Source organism: Chiloscyllium punctatum, chromosome 6, assembly GCF_047496795.1.
Source record: "Chiloscyllium punctatum isolate Juve2018m chromosome 6, sChiPun1.3, whole genome shotgun sequence".
Classification (NCBI taxonomy): Eukaryota; Metazoa; Chordata; class Chondrichthyes; order Orectolobiformes; family Hemiscylliidae; genus Chiloscyllium; species Chiloscyllium punctatum.
Genome location: NC_092744.1, coordinates 78,364,131 through 78,391,942, shown reverse-complemented (window position 1 = coordinate 78,391,942; position 27,812 = coordinate 78,364,131). Strand labels below are relative to the sequence as shown.

Genomic DNA, 27,812 nt, shown 5'->3' with positions numbered 1-27,812 from the left:
CTGTTGCCCTTACTATTGGATCCTCTGTTACTGTAGCCTTTCTACGGTTATTCGTCATCTCCTGTGCAACACAGCCAGCTGGAGTACACCAAATGTAGCTGATGTTGCTTTCTTCTGAAAGGCCATTCCCCACAACTATATCCCAAACAGTATATCTATTTTGCAAGGGAATTACTCCTGCAATGCCTGCTTAGTCCTATTTGTCTGCCGGGTACTCACCTATACCCTCTCTACAGATGCAGTCTTAGCCTGTGGAGTGATCACCTCTCTGTTCTGGGGAGTCCAGAAGCAGGCCCCACAGATTAAACATGACAGAGTAAGCTGTTTAGGACTGGGATGAGGAGAAATTTATTCACTTGAAGTCATGAGGCAATGCACTTCTCTGCTACAGAAAGCCAAGCCATTAATGCTTTCCCAGCAGAGTAAGGTATAGTTCTTCGGGCTGAAGTGATCAAAAGGCTATGGGGAAAGAGCAGAAACAGAGTACCAAATTGGATAATCAGCCAAGATCACATTGAATTGGGGAGAAGACTCACAGGGCCTAGCCCTCCTCCCATTTCCTATTTTCCTATGTTACATTCTCTCCACAATACCCTCAGCCTTGCAGCTCTCAGGTTCAGACTTCCAGGAACTCCAGCTGGAAACACTTCCTGAGCATGATCTGGTCCCGAGCACAGGAACTGTACCCAACTTCTCACATAGACCAGGAGGAGCACACTGAAACTTTCAGCTCTCCATCTCAGCCTTACCACTTTAAATTAAACTCTTAGATTGCTCTTAAAATTAAAATTATATAATCCAATGGCTCTTCTTCTCTGGACCTCTGCGCTATTGTCCTTACAAATTATAAAGCTAAATAAAAGACCTTACAATCTATAAGTAATTAAAAATAATATATATTCACCCAATCAGCTTTCAATCACCCTACATCACTTTTTGTCACTCTTCCCAGAATACTTCACTGCAATGTTGACTGTGGGACACCCTTCCCAGACTGCTTCACTGCAATGCTGACTACGAGACACTCTTCCCAGACTGCTTCACTTCGATGCAAAATGTGGGACACTCTTCCCAGACTGCTTCACTTCGATGCAAAATGTGGGACACTCTTCCCAGACTGTTCACTGCAACGCTGACTGTGGGACACTCTGCCCAGTCTGCTTCACTGCGATGTTGACTGTGGGACACTCTTCCCAGACTGCTTCACTGCGATGCTGACTTTGGGACACTCTTCCCAGTCTGCTTCACTGCGATGTTGACTGTGGGACACTCTTCTCAGAATGCTTCACTGCGATGTTGACTACAGGACACTCTTCCCAGACTGCTTCACTGCAATGCTGACTACGGGACACTCTTTCCAGTCTGCTTCACTGCGATGCTGACTACGGGACACTCTTTCCAGTCTGCTTCACTGCGATGTTGACAGTGGGACACTCTTCCCAGACTGCTTCACTGCGATGCTGATTGTGGGGCACTCTTCCCAGACTGCTTCACTGCAATGCTGACTACGGGACTCTCTTTCCAATCTGCTTCACTGCGATGTTGACAGTGGGACACTCTTCCCAGACTGCTTCACTGCAATGTTGAATATGGGACACTCTTCCCAGTCTGCTTCACTGCGATGCTGACTGTGGGACACTCTTCCCAGTCTGCTTCACTGCGATGTTGACTGTGGGACACTCTTCCCAGTCTGCTTCACTGTGATGTTGACTGTGGGACACTCTTCCCAGACTGCTTTACTGCAATGCTGACTGTGGGACACTCTTCCCAGACTGCTTCACTGCGATGTTGACTGTAGGACACTCTTCCCAGAATGCTTCACTGCAATGCTGACTATGGGACACTCTTTCCAGTCTGCTTCACTGCTAAGTTGACTGTGAGACACTCTTCCCAGACTGCTTCACTTCGATGCTAACTGTGGGACACTCTTCCCAGACTGCTTCACTGCAATGCTGACTGTGGGACACTCTTCCCAGACTGCTTCACTGCGATGCTGACTGTGGGACACTCTTCCCAGACTGCTTCACTGCAATGATGACTACAGGATACTCTTCCCAGTCTGCTTCACTTCAATGCTGACTACAGGACACTCTTCCCAGACTGCTTCACTGCGATGCTGACTGTGGGACACTCTTCCCAGACTGTTCACTGCAATGCTGACTGCGGGACACCCTTCCCAGTCTGCTTCACTTCGATGCTGACTGTGGGACACTCTTCCCAGACTGCTTCACTTCGATGCTGACTACAGGACACTCTTCCCAGTCTGCTTGACTGCAATGCTGACTACAGGACACTCTTCCCAGACTGTTCACTGCAATGCTGACTGTGGGACACTCTTCCCAGACCGCTTCACTTCGATGCTGACTGCGGGACACCCTTCCCAGTCTGCTTCACTTCGATGCTGACTGTGGGACACTCTTCCCAGACTGCTTCACTGCGATGCTGACTGTGGGACACTCTTCCCAGACTGCTTCACTGCGATGCTGACTACAGGACACTCTTCTCAGTACTCATGCTAAATCCCAAAAAAAGTTCAATGGTTTTGCCTCATCCTTACACAGCCATGATTCAATGAATCTAACTGAAAATAACTACTGTCAAAAAAGAGCTGTATTGGAAAAGCACAGCTAGTCAGGCAGCATCCTAGGAGCAGGAGAGTCGACATTTCGAGCATAAGATGAAGAGCATAAGAAACGTTGACTCTCCTGTTCATCAGATGTTGTCTGACCGGCTGCGCTTTTCCAGCGTCACACTTTTTGACTGATCTCCAGCATCTGCAGTCCTCACTTTCTCGCTGAAAGACCACTGCCCCTTGTGCAAACCTTAACACAGCACCCTCCAACGTACTCAATCACTTCAGTCTTTAATCCTCATTGCAAATATCGATCACATTTCTAATCAAATATTCTACCATTCTGCATAATTAATAAGTTGTCTCAGTTGACACAATTGGTTAGGCCACTGTTGGAATATTACGTGCAATCTGGTCTCCTTCCTATCAGAAAGATGTTGTGAAACTTCGAGTTCAGAAAAGATTTACAAGGATGTTGCCAGGGTTGGAGGGTTTGAGCTAAACGGAGAGGTTGAATAGGCTGGGGCTGTTTTTCCTGGAGCGTCGGAGGCTGAGGGGTGGCCTTATAGTGATTTATAAAATCATGAGGGTCATGGAAAAAGTCTCTTCCCTGGGGTGGGGGAGTCACAGAACTAGAGGGCATAGGTTTAGGGTGAGAGGGGAAAGATATAAAAGAGACCTAAGGGGCAACTTTTTCACTCACAGGATGGTACGTGTATGGAATGAGCTGCCAGAGGAAGTGGTGGAGGCTGGTACAATTGTAACATTTAAAAGGCATCTGGATGGGTATATGAATAGGAAGGGTTTGGAGAGATATGGGCCGGGTGCTAACAGGTGGGAGTAGATTGGTTTGGGATATCTGGTCGGCATGGACGAGTTGGACCGAAGGGTCTGTTTCCAAGTTTACATTTCTGTGACTCTATGACTCTAATTGCTCAATAGTAACATTCATAGCAGCTGCTGTTTGCTCCCAGAGGGTCACCCTTGCTGGTATACCTTTGGCTGGTCACATACTTCAGTTGGGAAGTTAGTTGTTGACAATGAAGCGTCATAAATCATATTCACCTGACAGACCCTTTTTTTGTCTTATTAAATTATAGCATTCAACCAAGCCCAAGGAAAGAAAGGAGTCAGACCATTTCCTACTGATAGCAATGACAGCCTGACCCAAGGGGATAAGGCCACAGAAACCAAAAAAAATCCAGTTAAGATTCTGTCAGCTCCAAGAATCACTTTACCACAGATGATGTGGAGAAGTTGCAGAGCCCGCTGTCCCCTAGGGTAGAACCTGACAACTTTGTGCCCAGTACCACTGCATCACCTCCATCATTAATACTTAAAAGTAAATAATAAAGAAAACTAAAGTTGCGGTCAGGGATAGTCTGCTTGGTAAGTTTGCAAGGCTCAACATGGAAAATGCTGAGACTGTAATATTTTTCAGATAAGGAGTTAAACAGGTTTCTTCTGCCCTCCAAGGTGGATATAAAGGATCCCATGTCACTATTCAAAGAGCTGAGAGCCTTTGTGTTCTGTTTAAAATTCATCATTGAAAAAGCAGATTATCTATCTACTATAGCACTTCTACCTGTGGCAGCTTGCTGTGCACAAATGAGTTTCTCTGTTCCCTACATTACAGCAGTAACTGCAGTTCGAAATAATATCATTGGCTATAGAGTGTGCATTGGAACATCTGAAAAAGCTCTGCATATCTTTTATTTCTTCTAATACACGCACTAAATTGTCATTCTGTTTTTGCAGAACATTGCAGTCGTGTATGAACACAAACAGAAGTTGTTAACAAACTAAGAAATGATAAATATAATCTAGCTTAAGGAAAGCAAATATTTCTAATCAAATTTTATTTTATTTTTGGTGAACTTCGAACTCCAAGAGGGAGCCTGGTTGCTGATGAGGAATAACAGAAATTGTCGTTCCAACCTTTAATATCTACAGTTGGTAATAAGCACTTCCATAATGAATGGAATCTGGAAAGGCAAATGGCATATTGGAATTTATTCCAAAGGTATCTGAGTACAAAAAATAAGCAAATCTTGCTATGATTCTATGTGGATTTTCATGTGCAGTTTTGTTCTGAGTCCAAGGAGGAATATATTTACTTCGGATGCAATGCAGAAAGGATTCACAAGGATGGTCACCCGAAATTTGGTCCAGTAGCTTCGAAACTTGAGAGACAATCTCAGTGAAACATTCTCAATGGGTTTGACAGCATAGACACTGAGACATGTGAGGAGAATCTAGAACATGGGGTTGATTTTTTAGAATTAGAAATGTCTTACTGAAGAACTAAGCCAGCTGGTGGGACAGAAACCAAGATACTGTCCTCTGTGGATAGAGATCATTAACTCCCCGGTCTTAAAGCTCCATCCACATACCAAACACATCTGTGCCCCCTTTCAAAAAAGAAAGTCAATCAACATTTTTAAACATATTATTTCATGTTTCCATGGCAGGTAGGACCTGAAGCTGAACTTTCTGCTCCAGAGATAAAGGACATCCCTAATGCTGCTCAGGACCCTCTCCATGTTTCCCTCTTTATTTTTAAAAAATAACCTTGGATATGTGATGACACCTCTGGAGCAGGCGGGATTTGAAACCAGGCCTTAGAGTAGAAGCACCAGCGCAAATGCCACAGGAGTCCAACTGTGATACCCCCTTTATAGTCAGCAAATGAGTTAACCAATTAACTCCAATCTGCTTACCTGCTTGCTATATTAACAGATTGTTCTCTTTTCCTAAAAGAAAAATATTTGAAGACGTGCCTATTCACCTTGAATAAAATTAAGCAATGATCTTTTTCATATTCCAATCCTTACCCTATTACACACACCCCATTTTTAGCCACTAATTGTTGTCATTAATCGCTATTCATTCGACTAGACTGACCGCTATCCATTCCTTTGTCAATCCAATCATTCTTCTCTCTCTTTGGGCTCTAGTTCCAACTATCGTTTGCTCCTTACCTCCTCCCCCTAATCCTATCTTATGCATAAAAACTACTTTCTCCTACCTACCATCAGTTCTGAGGAGGGGTCATAGGACCTGAAACGTTAACTCTGTTTTCTCTCTACAGATGCTGCCAGGCCTGCTGAGCTTTTCCAGCAATTTCTGTTTTTGTAACTGGTTTGTTTCTTGCCTAGATGAAAAATCATGTTCATAGAGACATAGATCCATAAAGACCCGGTTTCCTCCCACAGTCCAAAAATGTGCAGGTTAGGTGAATTGGCCACGCTAAATTGCCTGTAGTGTTCGGTGAAGTGGTAAATGTAGGGGAAATGGGTCTGGGTGGGTTGCACTTCGGCAGGTTGGTGTGGACTTGTTGGGCCGAAGGGCCTGTTTCCACACTGTAAGTAATCTAATCTAATCTAATCTATAGCACAGAAAAAGGTCCCCCCTCAGCCCATCATAGAGTTGTGGAATCATACACCACAGAAACAGACCCTTCGGCCCAGTCAAAAATAACCATTTAACTTTTCTAATCCCATTTTCCAACACTTAGTCCAGGGCCTTCAATGCCTTGTGATCACAGGTGTGCATCTAAAAACATCTTAAATGTTATGAGGGTTTCTGTCTCCAGCACCCTTACAGGCAGTCAGTTCAAGATTCTATTTTCCAGATGAAAAGGTTTTCCGTCCCATCTCCTCTAAACCTTCTGCCTGTTACCTTGGTCGTTGATCACTCCAGGGGAAGGTCTCTTGCTGTCTACCCTAACTTGCTGGATAAGTCTTTAGCTAAGCCACATTTGTGTACAGTTCTGGTCGCCACACTATTGAAAGAATGGGGAGGCTTTGGAGAGGATGCAAATGAGGTTTACCAGGATGTTGCCTGGATTGGAGTGTGTTCGCTATAAGGAGAGGTCGAACAGACTCGGATTGTTTTCACTCAAGCATCAGAGGCTGAGGAGTGACCTGATAGAAATATATAAAGTTATGAAGGACACATATAAGGTAGACAGTGGGAGTCTTTCTCCTTGGGTGGAAATGTCAAATAATGCAGGGCATAGGATTAAAAAGAGAGGGGAAAAATTTAATGGAGATGAACAAAGCAAGTTTCTTTTAACCTGAAAGTATTAAGTGGCTAGAATGCCCTGCCAGGGCAGGTGGTAGAAGCAGATCAGATAGCAACATTTAAATGGCATCCTGAACAGGAGGGAATAGAGGGATATGGACCATGTGCAGGCAGATGGGATTAGGTTAGAATGCAACAAGGTTAGCACAGAGATGGGGGCCGAAGGGTCTGTTCCTGTAATATACTGTTCTATTTTCTATCCCTCTCATTATTTTATACATCTCAATCATGTCCCCTCTCAATCTCCACTGCTCTAAGAAAATCAATGACAGTCAATTTCTTTTCAATGTCTTTTCATAACAAACTCTGCAGCTCAGGCAACAACCTCATAAATCTCCTCTGCATACTCTCCAATGCTATCACATCTGCAATGTAGATTCCAGAACAGCACACGATAGTCTAGAGTCATAGAGTTGGACAGTATGAAAACAGACACTTTAGTTCAACTCGTCCATGCCAACCAGATATTCTAAATTCATCTCGTCGCATTTGCCAACATTAAACCCATATCCTTCTAAACCCTTCCCAATCATGTACACACCCAGATGCCGTTTAAATGTTGCAATTGTACCAGTCTCCACCACTTTCTCAGGCAGCTCATTCCATACATGCAATATCTTCTGTGTGAAAAAGTTGGCCTTTAGGTCCTTTTTGAATACTTCTCTCACCTTAAGCCTATGCCCTCTCGTTTTTGACTTCCTTACCCTTGGAGAAAGACCTTGGCTACTCACCATATCAATGTCTCTCATGATTTATAATCTTCTATAAGGTCATCCCTCAACCTCAGAAACTCCAGGGAAAATAGTCCCAGACAATTCAGCCTCTCCATATAGCTCAAACTCTTAAACTCTGGTAACATCCTTGTAATTCTTTTCTGCACCTTTTCAAGTTTCACAATATCTTTCCTACAGCAGGGAGACCAGAATTGAACACAGTATTCGAAAGGTGGCCGAAACAATGTCCTGCGTAACCATAACATGACATCCCAATCCTATACCAATGCACTGACCAATAAAGGCAAAGTTACCACACGCCTTCCTCTGTGTCCTGTCTACCTGCAACTCCATCTTCAAGGAACTATGAACCTGCACTCCAAGGTGTCCTTGTTTGGCAACATTCCCCAGGACCCTTCAACAAGGTGTACAAGTCCTGCCTTGGTTTGCCTTCCCAAAATGCAACATCTCATTTTATCTAAATTAAACTCCCTCTGCCACTCCCTGGCCCTTCAGCCCATTTGATCTACCTATCATCGAAGTAATGTTTCTGGCCTGATTAGTTAGGGTTTGATTATCACTTTCCAAGTAAGATTGTTGATCCAAAGTCACTCCTGGCTTATTCTGTTTAATATCTGACCCGACCGATTTAAAGACACCCAAAGCTTGACTTCTAATCATAAATTTCCTGTTTGTTTTACTTATCACACTTCCCCAAGGAAAATCACTGGCTAGCATCATAAAGTTGCCTGCTAGTTTCCCTTTACGTTACCAGTAGAACATTTCTCACTCTGCATGCAACCTATTTCAACAAGACAGAGTTAACTAAGAAATACCATGCGCTAGCTGCAAAATTCAACTAATAAGCAAATTTGTTTGACTTCCACATTTTCCCTTCTATATGACTTGCTTTGTTAGGGGTCATTTCAAAAAACTCACTTTCGAACATTTCACTCTGAAAAAAAATGCAGATTTTATGTTAATTGACTTCCATTCCAGGAGTATACTGCTAAAAGAGTTAAGGAGAGCACTTTTTCTGAAATCAAGGAATTCATTCTAACATCCCGATCACAAATTTTCTCTTTGAACCCCCGAGTCACGAGTGTAATTTTAAACTTACATGTTCCATTAGGGAGTGTCTTTTTCTGTGCATATCTATCTGTGTGATAAAGGCTAACTGTCCTCCATCTGATACCTCAATGGTTATACCAAATTCTTTTCAGCTATCCAACTCCTTTTGCTTGACAGACATCATCAACATATTTCCCAGTCTGTTTATAGCCACAAAACATCTCAATCATGAGGGGCTCTATTTCTCACAGTAGCCCCAGCCTGTCCATGGTTCACATTCTTGTCAAGCTATGTCCCTCCACTCTTATTCTGGACTAGTGCTACAAGGCCTCCCCTTACTATGCTCAAAATTCCTATTGCAAGTTCATTTCCCTAGGGATATCATCACTTTAAGGTCCACTTTCAGAATACACACTGCATTTTCTGGCTTTCCATAGCTTCAACTCATATTACCAATCTATGGATCTTACTTCCTGTCCTTCATTTTGCACAATTAGCCAATGTTTGCATTTGCCAAAGGTTTTTCCTGCTCTCCATATAATCCCGCCATTCACTGATCCCCTTTGACATATATGTGACTCGTGTCAACTTTCAGTAGTTACGACAAATAACTTAGTTCTGCACTTCTGTTGCACTTATCCATATTCAGCCAGTTCTTCATTTGTCATAATCTAGTACTCAGAATTGTCCAAAGCATGTGCTGTAATACGCACAGTGCTCCCATCATTTTACATCATTGTTCAGATTCTCTAAGTGTGTAATGAGCACGTCTGAAATGTGTTTAAAGCATGGTTCTCTCTGAAAATCAAACTCAATTTAATAGGAGAGATGATCCACTTCAACAGATTAGCACGTCCCAACAATTTAAAAGTAAGCGCGGTATTAAAAATCTCCAAAACACAACTCCTTCAATAGTCTGTTATAGAGTCATAAAGGTGTACAGCATGGAAACAAACCCTTCGGTCCAACCCGTCCATGCCGACCAGATATCCCAACCCAATCTAGTCCCACCTGCCAGCACCCGGCCCATATCCCTCCAAACCCTTCCTATTCATAAACCCATCTCAATGCCTCTTAAATGTTGCAATTGTACCTACCTCCACCACTTCCTCTGGCAGCTCATTCCATACACGTACCACCCTCTGCATGAAAAAGTTGCCCTTTAGGTCTCTTTCATATCTTTCCCCTCTCACCCTAAACCTATGCCCTCTAGTTCTGGACTCCCCCACCCCAGGGAAAACACTTTGCCTATTTATCCTATCCATGCCCCTCATAATTTTGTAAACCTCTATAAGGTCACCCCTCAGCCTCCGACGCTCCAGGGAAAACAGCCCCAGCCTGTTCAGACTGTCCCTGTAGCTCAGATCCTCCAAACCTGGCAACATCCTTGCAAATCTTTTCTGAACCCTTTCAAGTTTCACAACATTTTTCCAATAGGAAGGAGACCAGAACTGCACGCAATATTCCAACAGTGGCCTAACCAATGTCCTGTACAGCCGCAACATGACCTCCCAACTCCTGTACTCAATACTCTGACCAATAAAGGAACGCATACCAAACGCCTTCTTCACTATCCTATCTACCTGCGACGCCACTTTCAAGGAGCTATGAACCTGTACTCCAAGGGCTCTTTGTTCAGTAACACTCCCTAGGACCTTACCATTAAGTGTATAAGTCCCACTAAGATTTGCTTTCCCAAAATGCAGCACCTCGCATTTATCTGAATTAAACTCCATCTGCCACTTCTCAGCCCATTGGCCCATCTGGTCAAGATCCTGTTGTAATCTGAGGTAACCCTCTTCGCTGTCCACTATGCCTCCAATTTTGGTGTCATCTGCAAACTTACTAACTGTACCTCTTATGCTCACATCCAAATCATTTATGTAAATGACAAAAAGTAGAGGGCCCAGCACCAATCCTTGTGGCACTTCACTGGTCACAGGCCTCCAGTCTGAAAAACAACCCTCCACCACCACCCTCTGTCATCTACCTTTGAGCCAGTTCTGTATCCAAATAGCTAGTTCTCCCTGTATTCCATGAGATCTAACCTTACTAATCAGTGTCCTGTGGGGAACCTTGTTGAACACCTTACTGAAGTCCATATAGATCACATCTACCGCTCTACCCTCATCAATCCTCTTTGTTACTTGAATGCCTCACTGAAGTCCATATAGATCAAATCTACTGCTCTGCCCTCATCAATCCTCTTTGTGACTTCTTCAAAAAAACTCAATCAAGTTTGTGAGACATGATTTCCCATGCACAAAGCCATGTTGACTATCACGAATCAGTCCTTGCCTTTCCAAATACATGTACATCCTGCCCCTCAGGATTCCCTCCAACAACTTGCCCACCACCAGGTCAGGCTCACTGGTCTATAGTTCCCTGGCTTGTCCTTACCACCCTTCTTAAACAGTGGCACCATATTTGCCAACCTCCAGTCTTCCAGCACCTCACCTGTGACTATCTATGATACAAATATCTCAGCCAGAGGCCCATCAATCACTTCTCTAGCTTCCCACAGAGTTCTCAGGTACACCTGATCAGGTCCTGGGGATTTATCCACCTTTAACCGTTTCAAGACATCCAGCACTTCCTCCTCTGTAATCTGGACATTTTGCAAGATGTCACCATCTATTTCCCTACAGTCTATAAATTCCATATCCTTTTCCACAGTAAATACTGATGCAAAATATTCATTTAGTATCTCCCCCATTTTCTGTGGCTCCACACAAAGGCCACCTTGCTGATCTTTGAGGGGCCCTATTCTCTCCCTAGTTACCCTTTTGTCCTTAATGTATTTGCAAACACCCTTTGGATTCTCCTTAATTCTATTTGCCAAAGCTATCTCATGTCCCCGTTTTGCCCTCCTGATTTCCCTCTTAAGTATACTCCTACTTTCTTTCTACTCTAAGGATTCACTCGATCTATCCTGTCTGTACCTGACATATGCTTCCTTCTTTTTCTTAACCAAATCCTCAATTTCTTTAGTCATCCAGCATTCCCTATATCTACCAGCCTTCCCTTTCACCCTGACAGGAATATACTTTCTCTGGATTCTTGTTATCTCATTTCTGAAGGCTTCCCATTTTCCAGCCGTCCCTTTACCTGCGAACATCTGCTTCCAATCAGCTTTTGAAAGTTCTTGCCTAATATTGTCAAAATTGGCCTTTCTCCAATTTTGAACTTCAACTTTTCGATCTGGTCTATCCTTTTCCATCACTATTTTAAATCTAATAGAATTATGGTCGCTGGCCCCAAAGTGCTCCCCCACTGACACCTCAGTCACTTGCCCTGCCTTATTTCCCAAGAGTAGGTCAAATTTTGCACCTTGTCTCGTAGGTATATCCACATACTGAATGAGAAAATTGTCTTGTACACACTTAAGAAATTCCTCTCCATCTAAACCTTTAACATTATGGCAGTCCCAGTCGATGTTTGGAAAGTTAAAGTCCCCTACCATAACCACCCTACTGTTCTTACAGATAGCTGAGATCTCCTTACAAGTTTGTTTCTCAACTTCCCTCTGACTATTGGGGGTCTATAATACAATCCCAATAAGGTGATTATCCCTTTCTTATTTCTCAGTTCCACCCAAGTAACTTCCCTGGATGTATTTCCAGGAATATCCTCCCTTAGCACAGCTGTAATGCTATCCCTTATCAAAAATGCAACTCCCCTTCCTCTTTTGCCTCCCTTTCTATCCTTCCTGTAGCATTTGTATCCTGGAACATTCAGCTGCCAGTCCTGCCCATCCCTGAGCCATGTTTCCGTAATTGCTATGATACCCCAGTCCCATGTACTTAACCATGCCCTGAGTTCATCTGCCTTCCCTGTTAGGCCCCTTGCATTGAAATAAATGCAGTTTAATTTATTAGTCCTACCTTGTCCCTGCCTGCCTGACTGTTTGACTCACGTCTGTTCTCAGCTGTACCTGTCGGAAATATCAGCTGGCTTTCTAAATTTATCGAAGTCTGAGCATGCCTCACATGCATTAAAGATATCTTTCTTACCAATTTTGACTATAAGTATTAGCAGGTTGTCAAACCTTCCATGTTGCCTGATTCTTGAGCAATTAATGCAATCCAGTCAAGATAAAGTGTGTCCATGCTATACTGTGCACAAGTGCATAATTCTTTGAAGATTGCATCAAAGGTAGACAGGGTGGTTAAAAAGGTGTTTAGCACGCTTGCCTTCATTGCTCAGACCTTTGGCTATAACAATTGGAAAGTTATGCCAGAGTTGTACAGGACATTATTGAGGCCTTTTCTAGAATACTGTGTCTAGTTGTAGTTGCCCAGGTATTGGAAGGATGTTATTGAACTAGAGGAGGTTCAGAAAAGATTTACAAGACGTTGCTGGGATTGGAAGGATTGAGTTATAAAGAAAAGCCAGAGAGGTTGGGTTTTTTTTTCTCATTGGAGCGTAGGAGGTTGAGAGTGGATAAAGTGTGGAGCTGGAGAAAGCACAGCAAGTCAAGCAGCATCAGAGGAGCAAGGGAGTCAACATTTCAGGTCAGAACCTTTCATCAGGGGAAGGGGGCTGAGAAATAAATAGAGGGAGGTGGATGTGGCTGGGGGAAAGGTTGATAGGATGGCGATTGGTAGATGCAGGTAGGAGGATGTTGTGATTGATCAGTGGGAAAGGTAGAACAGATAGGTGGGAAGGAAGATACACAGGTTAGGTCAGATCAAGGGGGCAGGGTGGAGAGGGAGGGCTAAACCTGGCATGAGGTGGGGAGATTTGGAAGCTGGTGAATTCTTTGTTAAGGCCCTCTGGTTGGAGGTTGAGAAGTGACCTGATAGAGATTTATAAATCATGAGCGGTATAGATAGGGTTTATGGTAGGTGTCTTTCCCCTGGACCAGGGAATTTCAAAACTGGGGGACATATTTTAAGGTGAGAGGAGAGAGACTTAAATTAGACATGAGGGGGAAATATTTTACAGAGAGGGTGGTTCAGGTGCAGAATGAACTTCTTAAGGAAGTGGTGGAGGTGAGCACAGTTACAACATTAAACAGACACTCAGATAAGTACATGAATAAGAAGCAAATATCATGCTAATGTTTATTAGGGTGACACGGTGGCACAGTGGTTAGCACTGCTACCTCACAGCGCCAGAGACCCGGGTTCAATTCCTGCCTCGGGCGACTGTCTGTGTGGAGTTTGCACATTCTCCCCGTGTCCGCGTGGGTTTCCTCCGGGTGCTCCGGTTTCCTCCCACAATCCAAAAATGTGCAGGTTAGGTGAATTGGCCATGCTAAATTGTCCGTAGTGTTAGGTGAAGAGGTAAATGTAGGGGAATGGGTCTGGGTGGGTTGCGCGTCGGTGTGGACTTGTTGGGCCGAAGGGCCTGTTTCCACACTGTAAGTAATCTAATCTAATCTAATCAAAGGTTTGGAGGGATATGGGCCAAGAGTAGGCGGGTGAGACCAGTTTAGTTTGGGATAATGATCAGCATGGACTGGTTCGACTGAAGGGTCTGTTTCTCTGCCGTATGACTCTTTGACTCTCTCTGACTCTAAGTGGAGCAGGTGAAGAGAGGATGTGATGTGATGCTGAAGAGCTGTCTACCAAGAAGGAAGATGAGGACACACAATGTGCGGGAGCACCACTTTCAGCACAATATTGTACCATTAGGGACAACCAGGCTGATATATAAAATAAAAACCTTTCTTCCAGCACCTTTCAGTTCATACCAGATTCAAAATATTAACCCTGTTTTCTCTCTCCACAGATGCTGCCAGACCTGTTGAGTATCTCCAGCATTCCCTGTGTTTGTTTCAAAATTCCAGCATCCGCAGTATTATGCTTTTATCTGAATAGAGGCTGTTGAAGAAAAGCAGCAGACCTGAGGATTGGGGAGAGCTTAGATATCAGCAAAGGAAGACAATGGGATCACCGAAGAGGGGGGAAATAGAGTACAAGACATACAGGAACATACAAAATAATCGCAAAAGCTTTGACAAGGTATGCAAGGAAAAAATGATTAGTGAAACAAATGCAGGCCCCTTACATTCAGAAGAAGTTATGATGGGGGACAAAAATGTGGCAGACCAATTAAATACATACTTGGTTCTGTCTTCACAAAGGACAACACGAATAATGTCACAAAAATATTGGGTAACACAGGGTTGATAAATCCCCATGACTTGATAATCTCCATCCTAGAGTGCTTAAGGAAGTGACCCTAGAAATAATGGATGCATTGGGGTCATCTTCTAAGATTCTATTGATGCTGGGACAGTTCCTATGAATTGGAGAGTTGCGAAAGCAAGCCCACTATTTAAAAAAAGGAGAGAGAGAGAAAATTGAATGATAGACTGACGCCAAGAGTAGGGAAAATGCTAGAGTTCACTATTAAAGCGAGTTTTCACTATAAAAGATTTCATAGCAGAGTACTTGTGAGCAGAGTTCAGACAGAGTCCCTCCTGATGAAGGGCTTTTGCCCAAAACGTCGATTTTACTGCTCTTCGGATGCTGCCTGAACTGCTGTGCTCTTCCAGCACCACTCTAGTCTAGACTTCAGAGAGAGTCGGCAGAGATTTACCAAAGGGACAATTCCACTGGAGTTTTATTGAGGATGTAGCAAGTGGAGTTGATAAGGGACAGCCAGTGGATGTGGCTTACTTGGATTTTCAGAATGATTTTGATAAGGTTCCTCATAAGAGATTAGTATGTAAAAGTAAAGTGCATGGGAGTTGGGGAAGTATACTTATATGGATACAGATCTGATTGGCAGGCAGGAACAAAGTGTAAGAATGAACATTTTTTTCTTCCAAGTAGCAGGGAGTGACTAATGAGGTACCACAGGGATCAGTGCTAGGACCCAGTTATTCACAATACATATGAATGATTTAGACGAGGGACTCCATGTAATATCACCAAGATTGTAAATGACCCAAGCTGGGCGGGAGGATAAGCTGTGAGGAGGATGCAGAAAAGCTTCAGCATGATTTGGACGTGTTGAGCTGAACAAATGCATGGTAGGTGCAGTGCAGTGTGGATAAATGCAAGGTTATCCACACTGAATGGCAATAAGTTCAAAAAGGAGGTGCAATGAGACCAAGGTGGCCTCAAACACCAGTCGCTGCAAGTAAGTTTGCAGATGCGACAGGTGGTGAAGAAGGCAGCTGATACGTTGGCTTTCATAGTGAGTGGATTTGAGTACAGGAACAGGGATGTCTTGCTGCAATTATACAGGACCATGGTGAGACCACATCTGAAATATTATGCAGTTTTCACCTCCTTTTCTGAAGAAGGATGTTCTGACTATTGAGGCAGTGCAACAAAGTTCACTAAGACTGATTCCTGGGATGGCAGCACTGACATCTGTAGAGAGACTGGATTGGTCAGGACTATATTCACTGGAGTTCAGAAGCAGTGTGGTGGAGGGGGGAGAAATCTTACAGAAACCTATAAAATTCTGCAGGACTGGACAGGGGGTAAACACAGGAAGGATGTTCCTGGTGGCCCAGGAATCCAGAACCAATTTAACAGTACGTGGTATGCCATTTTGAGATAAGGAGGAATTTCTTCACACAGAGAATGGTGAGTCTATGGAATTCTCTGCCACAGAAAGCAATTGAGGCAAAAACACTGAATGCTTTCAAGAAGGAGATAGACTCAGTTCTTAGGGCTAAAAGAATCAAAGCGTATGGGGTGAAAGCAGGAACAGATTACTGAGTTGGATGATCAGCCATGGTCATACTGGATGGCAGAACAGGCTTGAAGGGCCAAATGGCCTATACCTGCTCATATTTTCTATGATTCTACGACTGCCAGTTCCAGTGGATCTGAGCTGGGTGCAATGATCACTCATTGACTGTAAATTCACCGCTGCTCGAAAGAACAGGCTTGCATTAAGGAGCAACTGCAGCTGTTACCTTCTTTCCTCATGTCTACAGTGGCAAGTAGTTCTGCTTATCCTGAGAGGGCAGAGAGGACTAGTGGGTCACCATTGAGGTGCAGAGTTAAAGGTAATAAGGTGGGTTTTGGAGAGTAGTATGAGAAACCTCACTGGGGCTCACAGAAAGAGACTGTCCCTGAATCTGCCATTTAGCCGAACTCCTAGTGAACTGTAAATGATGAATTGGCCCATTGTTTAAAACAGTCCCTCTCACCAAATTTTCTCTCTTAAAAACTCACACTATGGTCCAAAAATTACATGTTGTGATTAGAGGAAGTTCTGATTAAGCTGCAAGTGCTGTAATCAAACCCCATTTTCAGTACTGGACACAGGCGTGAAAATGATTAATCATGCACTGAAGGCAGAAGACACAGGGTGACATGGTGATAACAGTGGGATTCTTTTTTTTCAAAGTTCTCACAAACTGTCACTACAAGCCTAGACCCCATGGGCTGGATAGCTTCCACCTGTGGGGGAAATGTCTTTGATACTTCAAACCTTTAGTGTGATGAGCAATTTTCCTTGACTGACTTTAAACTGGAAAGGTCACTCCAGTGTGATCATTAATGTCTCAGCATGAAGTATAAGAAATGGAAAGAAAATTTGAAAATTCCCTCAAAATAACAGTGATTCTGATGACATCATCATTACTTAGGTGAAAATGCCATAGCAACTTCAGGAGAAATTTGATGCCCAATTAAATGTAGAAATCATGAATTTGTGGTCCGAGATGCAGCACTCTGCTGTAACCTTCATGAAAATGGCATCACACTGTCTGAATCCCCATGGAAAACCATTGAGTGGCAATGAAGTTTCTATTTTTGCACATTAAGTATAAATGTGCTCACTGCAGAAAGTTACGCCAGTGTCATTCCATTACTAATCATCCTTTCTGTAATATGATGACTGTTAATTACTACCAGTTAACCACTTTGGCATTGAAAATGAACCACACAAGTATAGTGCCATAGCCATTTGTGATTCAATCACTAAATGGAAAGTTGTTTTTAAATGTCCCTTTTTTCTTTCTCTGTTAATCCAATCTTTCTTTTCCTATTTATTTTTCCATGCCACATTTGTCATCCATTTCAGTCACTTTAATCTACACTGCTTTCTCTGTGCTCTGTTAAATTCGGAATAATTCAGCGTGATTGGTTAAACGGGCAGAACTTGCTTGCCCTGGTCGCTCAGGTCCCCTGCAGTTTGCATGATGGACTTTCAGCAATTTGTGGGGCAAACCTGCAACAACAGTAAGCAGGGAGGTGAGTTCTAACTAACAGCACTGATTGTTAATTGGCAAAGCACAGAAAGTCTTGGGCCATTGCGTGGCGATACCTTCCACAAGGCTTAGTGGAATATGGGGGAAATGTCAACTCCAAAGGGACTGCCTCCAGTGAGCTTGAGCAGGATCACTTTCGGTTTAAATAAGTACTAATGCAACAGCTTTGACAGATCTGCCAAATCTCACTCAACCGTCCATGGGTTTTGTTTGGCTACAAAACAAAATATACACAGTTCTGAATTTTAATGGGTTTCCTGTCTGTTTCACTGATCACTGTTCTCTGGCTTATCAAGTATAACACTGAGGCAGTTGGATTCTACCCTTGCAAGTGGTTATTGCGCAGCAACAATCTTATTCGAGAACTACATGTTATAGCGAGAGAACATATAGGCTTTACCACAGAATACCATAGAATCCCTACAGTGTAGAAACAGGCCAATCGGCCCACCAATTCCATACAAACCCTCTGAAGAGCATCCCACCCAGACCCATCCCCTTACCCAATAACCTGACACTTCCCATGACCAATGCACCCAACCTATACATCCCTGGACACCAAGGGCAACTCAGCATGGCCAATTCACCTAGCTTTGTTCCTCGGAAAGGTGCTTTAATAAGATTGCACAGGGCTCACTCCCAGAACCAAGTATCAAGGGGTTAGAATGTCATGGAATCCAAACTAGCATGAACCAACCATTCACACAGGGTTAGGGAGTCATGGGATCCATAATAACATCTGTAAACCAACGCAACAGGGATATGGAGCAATGAGGTTAAAGATCACTCTGACAGAATTGAGGTACTTGTCATATAGGGAACCAAAACCTATTGAGTGGCATGGGAGCTCAGTGGTTAGTACTGCTGCCTCATAACGCCAAGGATCAAGGTTCAATTCCAGTCTTGGGTGACCGTCTGTGTGGAGTTTACACATTCTCCCTGCGTCTGTACTAGCTTCCTCGAAGTGCTCAGCTTTCCTCCCATAGCCCAAAGTTACACAAGTTAGGTGGATTGGTCATGTTAAATTTTCCGTAGTGTCCAAGCTAGGTGGATAAGCCATGGGAATGCAGGGTTACAGGGATCAGATGGGGGGGAGGTGGGACTAGGTGGAATGCTCTTCAGAGGGTCGGTGTTGGGTCATTGGGCCGAATGGCCTGCTTCCACGCTGTAGGGATTCTATGAAGAAGAAGCATGAACCACAATGTAGAATCTGCTGCATCTGCTTGTTTCGTGGCATTTTCTATTCTGAGAGTACAGCACTCAACAAATAAAAAGAGGCAAATACATTCAGAGTGCAAAATGATAAATGGATGAAAATTCCAGAGAGGGAAGAGAGACATTAAATGCTATACCTTTCCTATTTAACTCAGGCCAGATGGAAACACCAATAAAGCGTGTGAATGGTACATACTAATCTGATTCTAATCAGAGCAGAGCTCCAGTATAGCCAGTATGTTCATTTTCAAATATTACTGGGATTTTTTAACTGTTTTTTGAGAGGAATAACTACCATCCTTCTCGATCCAGTATTAATACCCCTAAATATCATTTAGTTCCTCAGTCTTTTTCTTTCACTGTTGCTCCATATTGACCAATGCTTTGAGTCACCTTTATAAGCACAATGCCAAAAGGGCAAGCAATATCTGCGATCATGAGGTAGCCATAGGGCAGGAAGGTTCTGAGTGATCAGTAGAAGCAGATGGACAATGAGCTATTTGGGGCAAAGAAGCAATCTCAGCACATCCAGAGGAAAAGCAGTCAGAATTTAGATTGCACTCTCATTTTAAAAATCCCTTTGAAGTTTTGAATAGATGCACTTCCACTACAACTTGGATAGGGACAGGTCCAGGCTATGAAGCACAAACGTAGTTTTACAAGCACTGCAAGAGGGAATCACCTTCACTTCAACAGCAAGCTAACTTGCGACCGGATCTCCACCCAGGGTTTATTTGCCAGAACATTCCTACCTTGGAAAGCCTCCCCATTCTTCTCAATCCTGTATTTCAGCTCGTAGCTCAGGAAATGGATGCTCTGCAGGACCTCTCTCCGAACAACTGCTTGATACTTCTCTTCCATCCTCTTTGTGCAACAAGTCGGCCCGTCGTGTGTGCAGATCTGTAGATCCTCAACTTTTAACAAAAAGAGAAGCCATGTCAGTACAGTCAGTTCTTCTATAACGCGATGGTCGCGTCCTTGTGCAACCCCGTGTCATGGATAATTCACGCTTTAGAAACACCACTTAAAGTGTTGGCAATGTCATCACGTTACAGCCAACATCCGTTTAAAAAGTTCGTGCTTTAGAAACAGCGCCCCCAATTTGTCAATCGCATTACAGCGAATTCACATTGACGGAACGCGGGCTATAGCAGAACAACCTATACAAGAGATTGGCTCAGGGAGAGTAGTGAAAGTGAAAGGAACTCCATTAATTAAGCCCTAGCTACCTGTGGCTAATTGGGATTTCTGAAGTGGATCATTGAATTTCTTAATTAGCAACTTAATAAGAGGAGTAATAATTGACACTGTGCCTTGGCCGGTCATTTCAACATTTATATTTGCACAGCATACATCTGTGAACTTTTAACACTGCTTAAATTGATAAGATAGTGGGACAGAAAGCAGTGAATGTTTTTTATTCTCTGATTGAAGTGAGAAGGTAGTTTCAACAAATAGGGAAACGTAAACAAAAAAGGACTTGCATTTATAACATTTTTCATGACCACTGAACATTTCAATGCTCCTTTTTGCCTAGGAAGTACTCAGAAAGTGCAGTTGTAACGTTGGGAATGCTATAGACTTTGCAAACATAAATATCAAAAATATTTACCAGTGTTAAGAGGGAATATATGACGTTTTTACTGATAATTGCACACAAGATAAAATGGGATTGATATCAGCATCTCAGTGGCTAGTCAGTCACAGCTACTAGAAAACACAGTCTCCATAGCAATGATTTGGAGATGCTGGTGTTGGACTGGGGTGGACAAAGTTAAAAATCACACAACACCAGGTTATAGTCCAACAGGTTTATTCGCAAGAAAGAGGTTTCGGAGTGCTGCTCCTTCATCAGGTAGCTGTGGAGCAGAAACATAAGACAGAATTTATAGCAAAAGATTACAGTGTCATGCAACTGAAATTATATATTGAACAACTTGTTCAATAGATTAACAACAGATTGTTGTTAAGTTTTTCATATTTTAGAATGGGTTGCAGGTTTCAGTTCATTAATATGTAAATCCTAGAGCTTCTTTTAAGTCACATTCTAGAGATAACTTAAGGTTTTATAAACAAAAAGTGATATCTCAGCTCAGATAATGCATTAAAGGTGTGAGGTTAGAGTCTGACTCAAGATCGGGATACAGACAGACTTTAACCTTACACCTTTAGCGCTGTCTGGGCTGAGATGTCACTTTTTTACATATAAAACCTTAAGTTATCTTCAGAATGTGACTTAAAAGAAGTTCTGGGATTTGCATACTAATGAACCAAAACCTGCAACTCATTCTAAAAGATGAAAGACTGAACAACAATCTAGATTTGTTCAATATATCATTTCAGTTGCATGACACTGTAATCTTTTGCTATAAATTCTATTTCATATGGGCCTGCTCCACAGCTACCTGATGAAGCAGTAGCATTCCGAAAGCTAGTGTTTCCAAATAAATCTGTTGGACTATAACCTGGTCTTGTGTGATTTTTAACTTTGTCCACATAGCGATTGAGGGAACCCCATGTCTTCGTTTTGGCTCCTGGTGTGGATTCTTGCTGGGATAAGGTTTCACAGACAACAAACACACTTCATTCAACATCTGACCTCCGATGTGGAAAACTAGCCAGGCACATGAATCTTCTTCCATGGAGGTCAGGTGGTGAATATGGCAGGCTAATCATTCATGAAGGGAGCTAAGAGACTCAGGATGCAGGTTTGCTCGTTGAGCTGGAAGGTTCATTTTCAGGTGCTTCAACACCATACCAGGTAACAGCTTCAGTGAGCCTCTGGATGAAGCACTGCTGATGACTCCTGCTTTCTATTTATATGTTTGGGTTTCTTTGGGTTGGTGATGTCATTTCCTATGGTGATGTCATTTCCTGTTCTTTTTCTCAGGAGGTGGTAAATCAGATCCAAGTCAATGTGTTTGTTGATAGAGTTTCAGTTGGAATGCCATGCTTCTAGGAATTCTCCTGCATGTCTCTGTTTGGCTTGTCCTAGGATGAATATGTTGTCCCAGTCGAAGTGGTGTCCTTCCTCATCCATATGTAAGGATACTAGTAAGAGAGGATCATGTCTTTTTGTGGCTAGCTAATGTTCATGTATCCTGCTGGCTAGTTTTTAGCCTGTTAGTCCAATGTAGTGTTTGTTACAGTCCTTGCACAGTATTTTGTAAATGACATTAGTTTTACTTGTTGTCTATATAGGGTCTTTCAAGTTCATTAGCTGCTGTTTTAGTGTGTTGGTGGAGTTGTGGGCTATCATGATGCCAAGGGGTCTGAGTAGTCTGGCAGTCATTTCTGAGATGTCTTTGATGTAGGAGAGAGTGGCTAGCATTTCTGGATATGTTTTGTCTGCTTGTTTAGGTTTGTTGCTGAGAAATCTGTAGACTGTGTTCATTAGTACCCATCCTTTATGAATACACTGTATAGATGATTTTCCTCTGCTCTGCCTAGTTCCTCTGTGCTGCAGTGTATGGTGACTCGTTGAAATAATGTTCTGATGCAGCTTCGTTTGTGGATGTTCAGGTGATTGCTTCTGTAGTTCAATATTTGGTGTGTTATGTGTTGTTTTCCTGAAGACGCAGGTTTGAAGTTCCCCATTGGCTGTTTGCTCTACTGTGACATCTAGGAATGGCAGTCTGTTGTGGTTTTCCTCCTCTTTAGTGAATTTATGCCAGTAAGGGTATTATTGATGGACTTGAAAGTTTCCTCTAATTTGTTTCATTTAGTGATGAACGGGAAATGACATCACCACAGAAATGACATCACCAACCCAAAGAAACCCAAACATATAAATAGAAAGCAGTGTTTCATCTGGAGGCTCACTAAAGATGTTACCTAGTATGGTGACAAAACGTCTGAAAATGAACCTTCCAGTTCATCAAGCAAACCTACATCCAGAACCTCAACCTGAGCTACAAATCTTCTCAAAACTCATTAGGCTCATGGGTGTCTGTAGAGAAACCTTATAGATCTTTATACAATCATGAGAGGTGTAGATTTGATGAATAGCAGTGTCTTTTCCTTATGGTGGGAGATTTCAAGACTGGGGGCATGTCTTTGAGGTGAGAGGAGAAAGATTTTAAAAAGACATGGGAAGCAAAGTTATTACTCAGAGAGTGTTTTGTGTGTCGAATGAACTTCCAGAGAAAGTGGTGGATGCGGGTACAGTTACTATGTTTAAAAGACATTTGGATGAGTTCATTGACAGGATACAGAGATGGGCTGAGAGGTGGCAGATGGAGTTCAACCTTGATAAATGCAAGGTGATGCATTTTGGAGGTCAAATTTGAAAGCTGAGTACAGGATTAAGGATAGGAATCTTGGCAGTGTGGAGGAACAGAGGAATCTTGGTGTGCAGATACATAGATCCCTTAAAATGGCCATCCAAGTGGACAGGGTTATTAAGAAAGCATATGGTGTTTTGGCTTTCATTAACAGGGGGATTGAGTTTAAGAGTCGTGAGATCTTGTTGCAGCTCTATAAAACTTTGGTTAGACCGCACTTGGAATACTGCATCCAGTTCTAGTCGCCCTATTATAGGAAAGATGTGGATGCTTTGGAAAGGGTTCAGAGGAGGTTTACCAGAATGCTGCCTGGACTGGAGGGCTTATCTTATGAAGAGAGGTTGACTGAGCTCGGACGTTTTTCATTGGAGAAAAGGAGGAGGAGAGGGAACCTAATTGAGGTATACGAGATAATGAGAGGCACAGATAGAGTCGATAGCCAGAGACTATTTCCCAGGGCAGAAATGACTAACACGAGGGGTCATAGTTTTAAGCTGTTTGGAGGAAAGTATAGAGGGGATGTCAGAGACCGGTCCTTCACACAGAGAGTTGTGAGAGGATGGAATGCGTTGCCAGCAGCAGTTGTGGAAGCAAGGTCATTGGGGACATTTAAGAGACTGCTGGACATGCTTTTGGTCACAGAAATTTGAGGATGCATACATGAGGATCAATGGTTGGCTCAACATCGTGGGCTGAAGGGCCTGTTCTGTGCTGTACTGTTCTATGTTCTATATATGTTCTATGAATAAGAAATGTTTGGAGGGATATAAGCCAAGTGCAGGCTAGTTTAGTTTGGGATTATGGTCGGCATGGACTGATTGGACTGGAGGGTCTATTTCCATGCTGTATGTCTCAAGAGTCACTGAACCCAAGTGCATAAATCATTTAAATATGAGCAGACACAAGATCAAAAAGGCTAATGAAATGTTGGCCTTTATCTCAAAGAGACTGGAATACCAGGGAGAGAATGCAATGCTTCAGTTGTGCAGAACTATGCTGTTCCCCACTGGAGTATTGTCTTCAACTTTGAACATCACAATGGTCTTGGAAGGAGGAGCACAAAATTTATCAAACTTACACCACACTTAAGAGGGTTAAATATGGTTTTTGGTCCCTGGACACAGATGACTGCAGCATGATACAACAGCTTTAAGGTGCTTAACTCCTAAAGATCCCTACAAGTTATATACAGAAAAACTGTGCCATCAGAAGGTAGAAATTCAGAACAAAGGTGTAATGCTAAAATTAGAATATCGATTATGAGGGAATTCGCAAAGCAAATGTAAATCTAAAACTTGTGACCACAAACATTGTGAATTCTATGTCAACTAGAAATTTTGAAGCTAAAGATTGGTAACGTTTTGTTAATTAGGACAAAAAGGAGTAAAGAAATCATAGAATTCCTATAGTGTGGAAAGAGGCCACTCAGCCCACCAAGTCTGCACTGACCCTGCAAAAGGCATTCCACCCTCTCTATCCAGTGCCTGAAATCACCATGGCTAATCCACCCACACCGCACACCATGGAGCAATTTAGCACGGCCAATCCACCCAACCAAAGCATCTTTGGATTGAAGGAGGAAAGCAGAATGCCTGGAGGAAATCCATGCAAACACAGGGAAAATATGCAAACTCGATCCAGACAGCAGACACAGGGAAAATGTACAACCGCCACCCAGACAGTCACCCAAGACTAGAACTCAACCTGGGTTCCTGGCACTGTGAGATAGTAGTGTTAACCACTGAGCGACTGTATCACTCTCGGATCGGGTCAGGAATCACATCACAGCAGGTTACAACAGGTGTATTTGAAATCAAGCCCTCGGAGCACTGCTCCTTTACTTCACCTGATGAAGCAGCTGCCCGCTGAAAGTTTGTGATTTCAAATACATCTGTTGGACTTTAACCTGGTGTCGTGTGACTTTTGACTTTGTCCAGCCCACATCTCCACATCATACCCTAGGGCAATAAAAAGCTCATATTTACAGTCAATAGATGTGAAACTGTAATGACTGAATATACTCATGCAAATATGTACTGAGTTGATTGGATATTATGTACAAGTTTGAATATGATTGGAGAACATAGTCATTGAACGAACTTGGGGTGTAAGGTAAAATGAACACTTTTGGATAAAGATAAGAGTTTGTGAATATGAGGCCTTTTAATTGGAAAACCGTTATCTTTAAAAGGGTCTTAACCCATTGTGAAGTGACAAACTGCAGAGTTGTCCTTGATAGATACACTTGCCATGCATGGCTGAATAAGCACCTAGACAAAGAAATCTAAGACTTGTTTCATCTTTAAGAGATCAAAGGGTTAAAAAATGTTCTCTTGAAGTAGGGGTATTAAGGGACAGGAAATAAAGGATAGCTAATTGAATGCCATTATGCATTAGACATAAGATGGATGAGCTTGAAGCTCTTTTGGAAATTGGCAGATACGATATTGTGGGGATAACTGAGACGTGGCTTCAAGTGGACAGGGCCTGGGAAATGAATGTTCAAGGCTACACGTGCTATCGTAAGGACAGACTGACGGGCAGAAGGGGTGGAGTGGCCTTGTTGGTAAGGGATGATATTCAGTCCCTTGCGCGGGGGGACCTAGAGTCAGGTTATGTAGAGTCAGTGTGGATAGAGCTGAGAAATTCTAAGGGTAAAAAGACCCACTTGGGAGTCATCTACAGGCCCCCGAAAAGTAGTCTGGATGTCGGATGTAAGTTGAATCAGGAGCTGAAATTGGCCTGTCGCAAAGATGTTACTGCAGTTGTTATGGGGGATTTTAACATGCAGGTAGACTGGGAGAATCAGGATGGTATTGGACCTCAAGAAAGAGACTTTGTGGAGTGCCTCAGAGATGGATTCTTAGAGCAGCTGGTGCTGGAGCTGACCAGGGAGAAGGCAATTCTGGATCTAGTATTGTGTAACGAACCAGAATTGGTCAGAGACCTCGAAGTGAAGGAGCCATTATGGTAGTGACCATAATACATTAAGCTTCAATCTGCAATTTGAGAGGGAGAGGGTACAATCGGAAGTGACAGTACTTCTGTTGAATAAAGGGAACTATGGAGCTATGAGGGAGGAGCAGGCCAAAGTTCAATGGTGCAATACCTTAGCAGGGATGACTGTGGAGGAACAATGGCGGATATTTCTGTGTATAATGCAGAAGTTGCAGGATCAGTTCATTCCTAAAAGGAAGAAAGATCCCAGGAGGAGGCATGGGCGGCCGTGGCTGACGAGGGAATTTAAGAAACATATAAAGTTAAAAGAGAAAAAGTATAACATAGCAAAGATAAGTGGGAAAAATGAGGACTGGGAAGCTTTTAAAGAGCAACAGAGGATTACTAAGAAGGAAATACGCAGAGGAAAAATGAGGTACGAAGGTAAACTGGCCAATAATATAAAGGAGGATAGTAAAAACTTTTTTAGGTATGTGCAAGGCAAAAAAATGGTTAGGACTAAAATTGGGCCCTTGAAGACAGAAACAGGGGAATATATTACGGGGAACAAAGAAATGGCAGAAGAATTAAATGGGTATTTCAGATCTGTGTTCACTGGGGAAGACACATGCAATCTCCCTGAGGTAACAGTGGCTGAAGGACCTGAACTTAAGGGAATTTATATTTGCCAGGATTTGGTGTTGGAGAGACTGTTAGGTCTGAAGGTTGATAAGTCCCCGGGGCCTGATGGTCTACATCCCAGGGTACTGAAGGAGGTGGCTCGAGAAATCGTGGATGCGTTGGTGATTATTTTCCAGAGTTCGATAGATTCAGGATCAGTTCCTGCGGATTGGAGGGTGGGTAATGTTATACCACTTTTTAAGAAAGGTGGGAGAGAGAAAGCAGGAAATTAGAGACCAGTTAGTCTGACCTCAGTGGTGGGAAAGATGCTGGAGTCTATTATAAAGGATTAAATTACGGCACATCTGGATAGTAGTAACAGAATAGGTCAGGGTCAGCATGGATTTATGAAGGGGAAATCATGCTTGACTAATCTTCTGGAATTTTTTGAGGATGTAACTCTGAAGATGGATGAGGGAGACCCAGTAGATGTGGTGTACCTGGACTTTCAGAAAGCTTTTGATAAAGTCCCACACAGGAGGTTAGTGAGTAAAATTAGGGCGCATGGTATTGGGGGCAAAGTACTAGATTGGATTGAAAATTGGTTGGCTGACAGGAAACAAAGAGTAGTGATAAACGGCTCCATTTCAGAATGGCAGGCAGTGACCAGTGGGGTACCGCAGGGATCTGTGCTGGGACCGCAGCTTTTTACAATATATGTTAATGATATAGAAGATGGTATCAGCAATAACATTAGCAAATTTGCTGATGATACAAAGCTGGGTGGCAGGGTGAAATGTGATGAGGATGTTAGGAAATTACAGGGTGACCTGGACAAGTTAGGTGAGTGGGCAGAAGCATGGCAGATGCAGTTTAATGTGGATAAATGTATGGTTATCCACTTTGGTGACAAGAACAGGAAGGCAGATTACTATCTCAATGGAATCAATTTAGGTCAAGGGGCAGTACAGAGAGATCTGGGTGTTCTTGTCCACCAGTCAATGAAGGCAAGCATGCAGGTACAGCAGGTAGTGAAGAAGGCTAATAGCATGCTGGCCTTCATAACAAGAGGGATTGAGTATAGAAGCAAAGAGGTTCTTCTGCAGCTGTACAGGGCCCTGGTGAGA

General features: G+C 43.0%; 1 protein-coding gene across 1 annotated transcript in view; it reads right to left on the bottom strand.

Moving 5' to 3' along the window:
* LOC140478441 (glypican-5-like) overlaps positions 1-27,812 on the bottom strand; it is a 446,519-nt gene that overhangs the window by 342,895 nt on the left and 75,812 nt on the right. Inside the window, exon 2 of the mRNA XM_072571705.1 lies at positions 19,597-19,758. Within this exon, the coding sequence (XP_072427806.1) occupies positions 19,597-19,758 (162 nt within the window). The remainder of the gene's footprint in view (positions 1-19,596; positions 19,759-27,812) is intronic.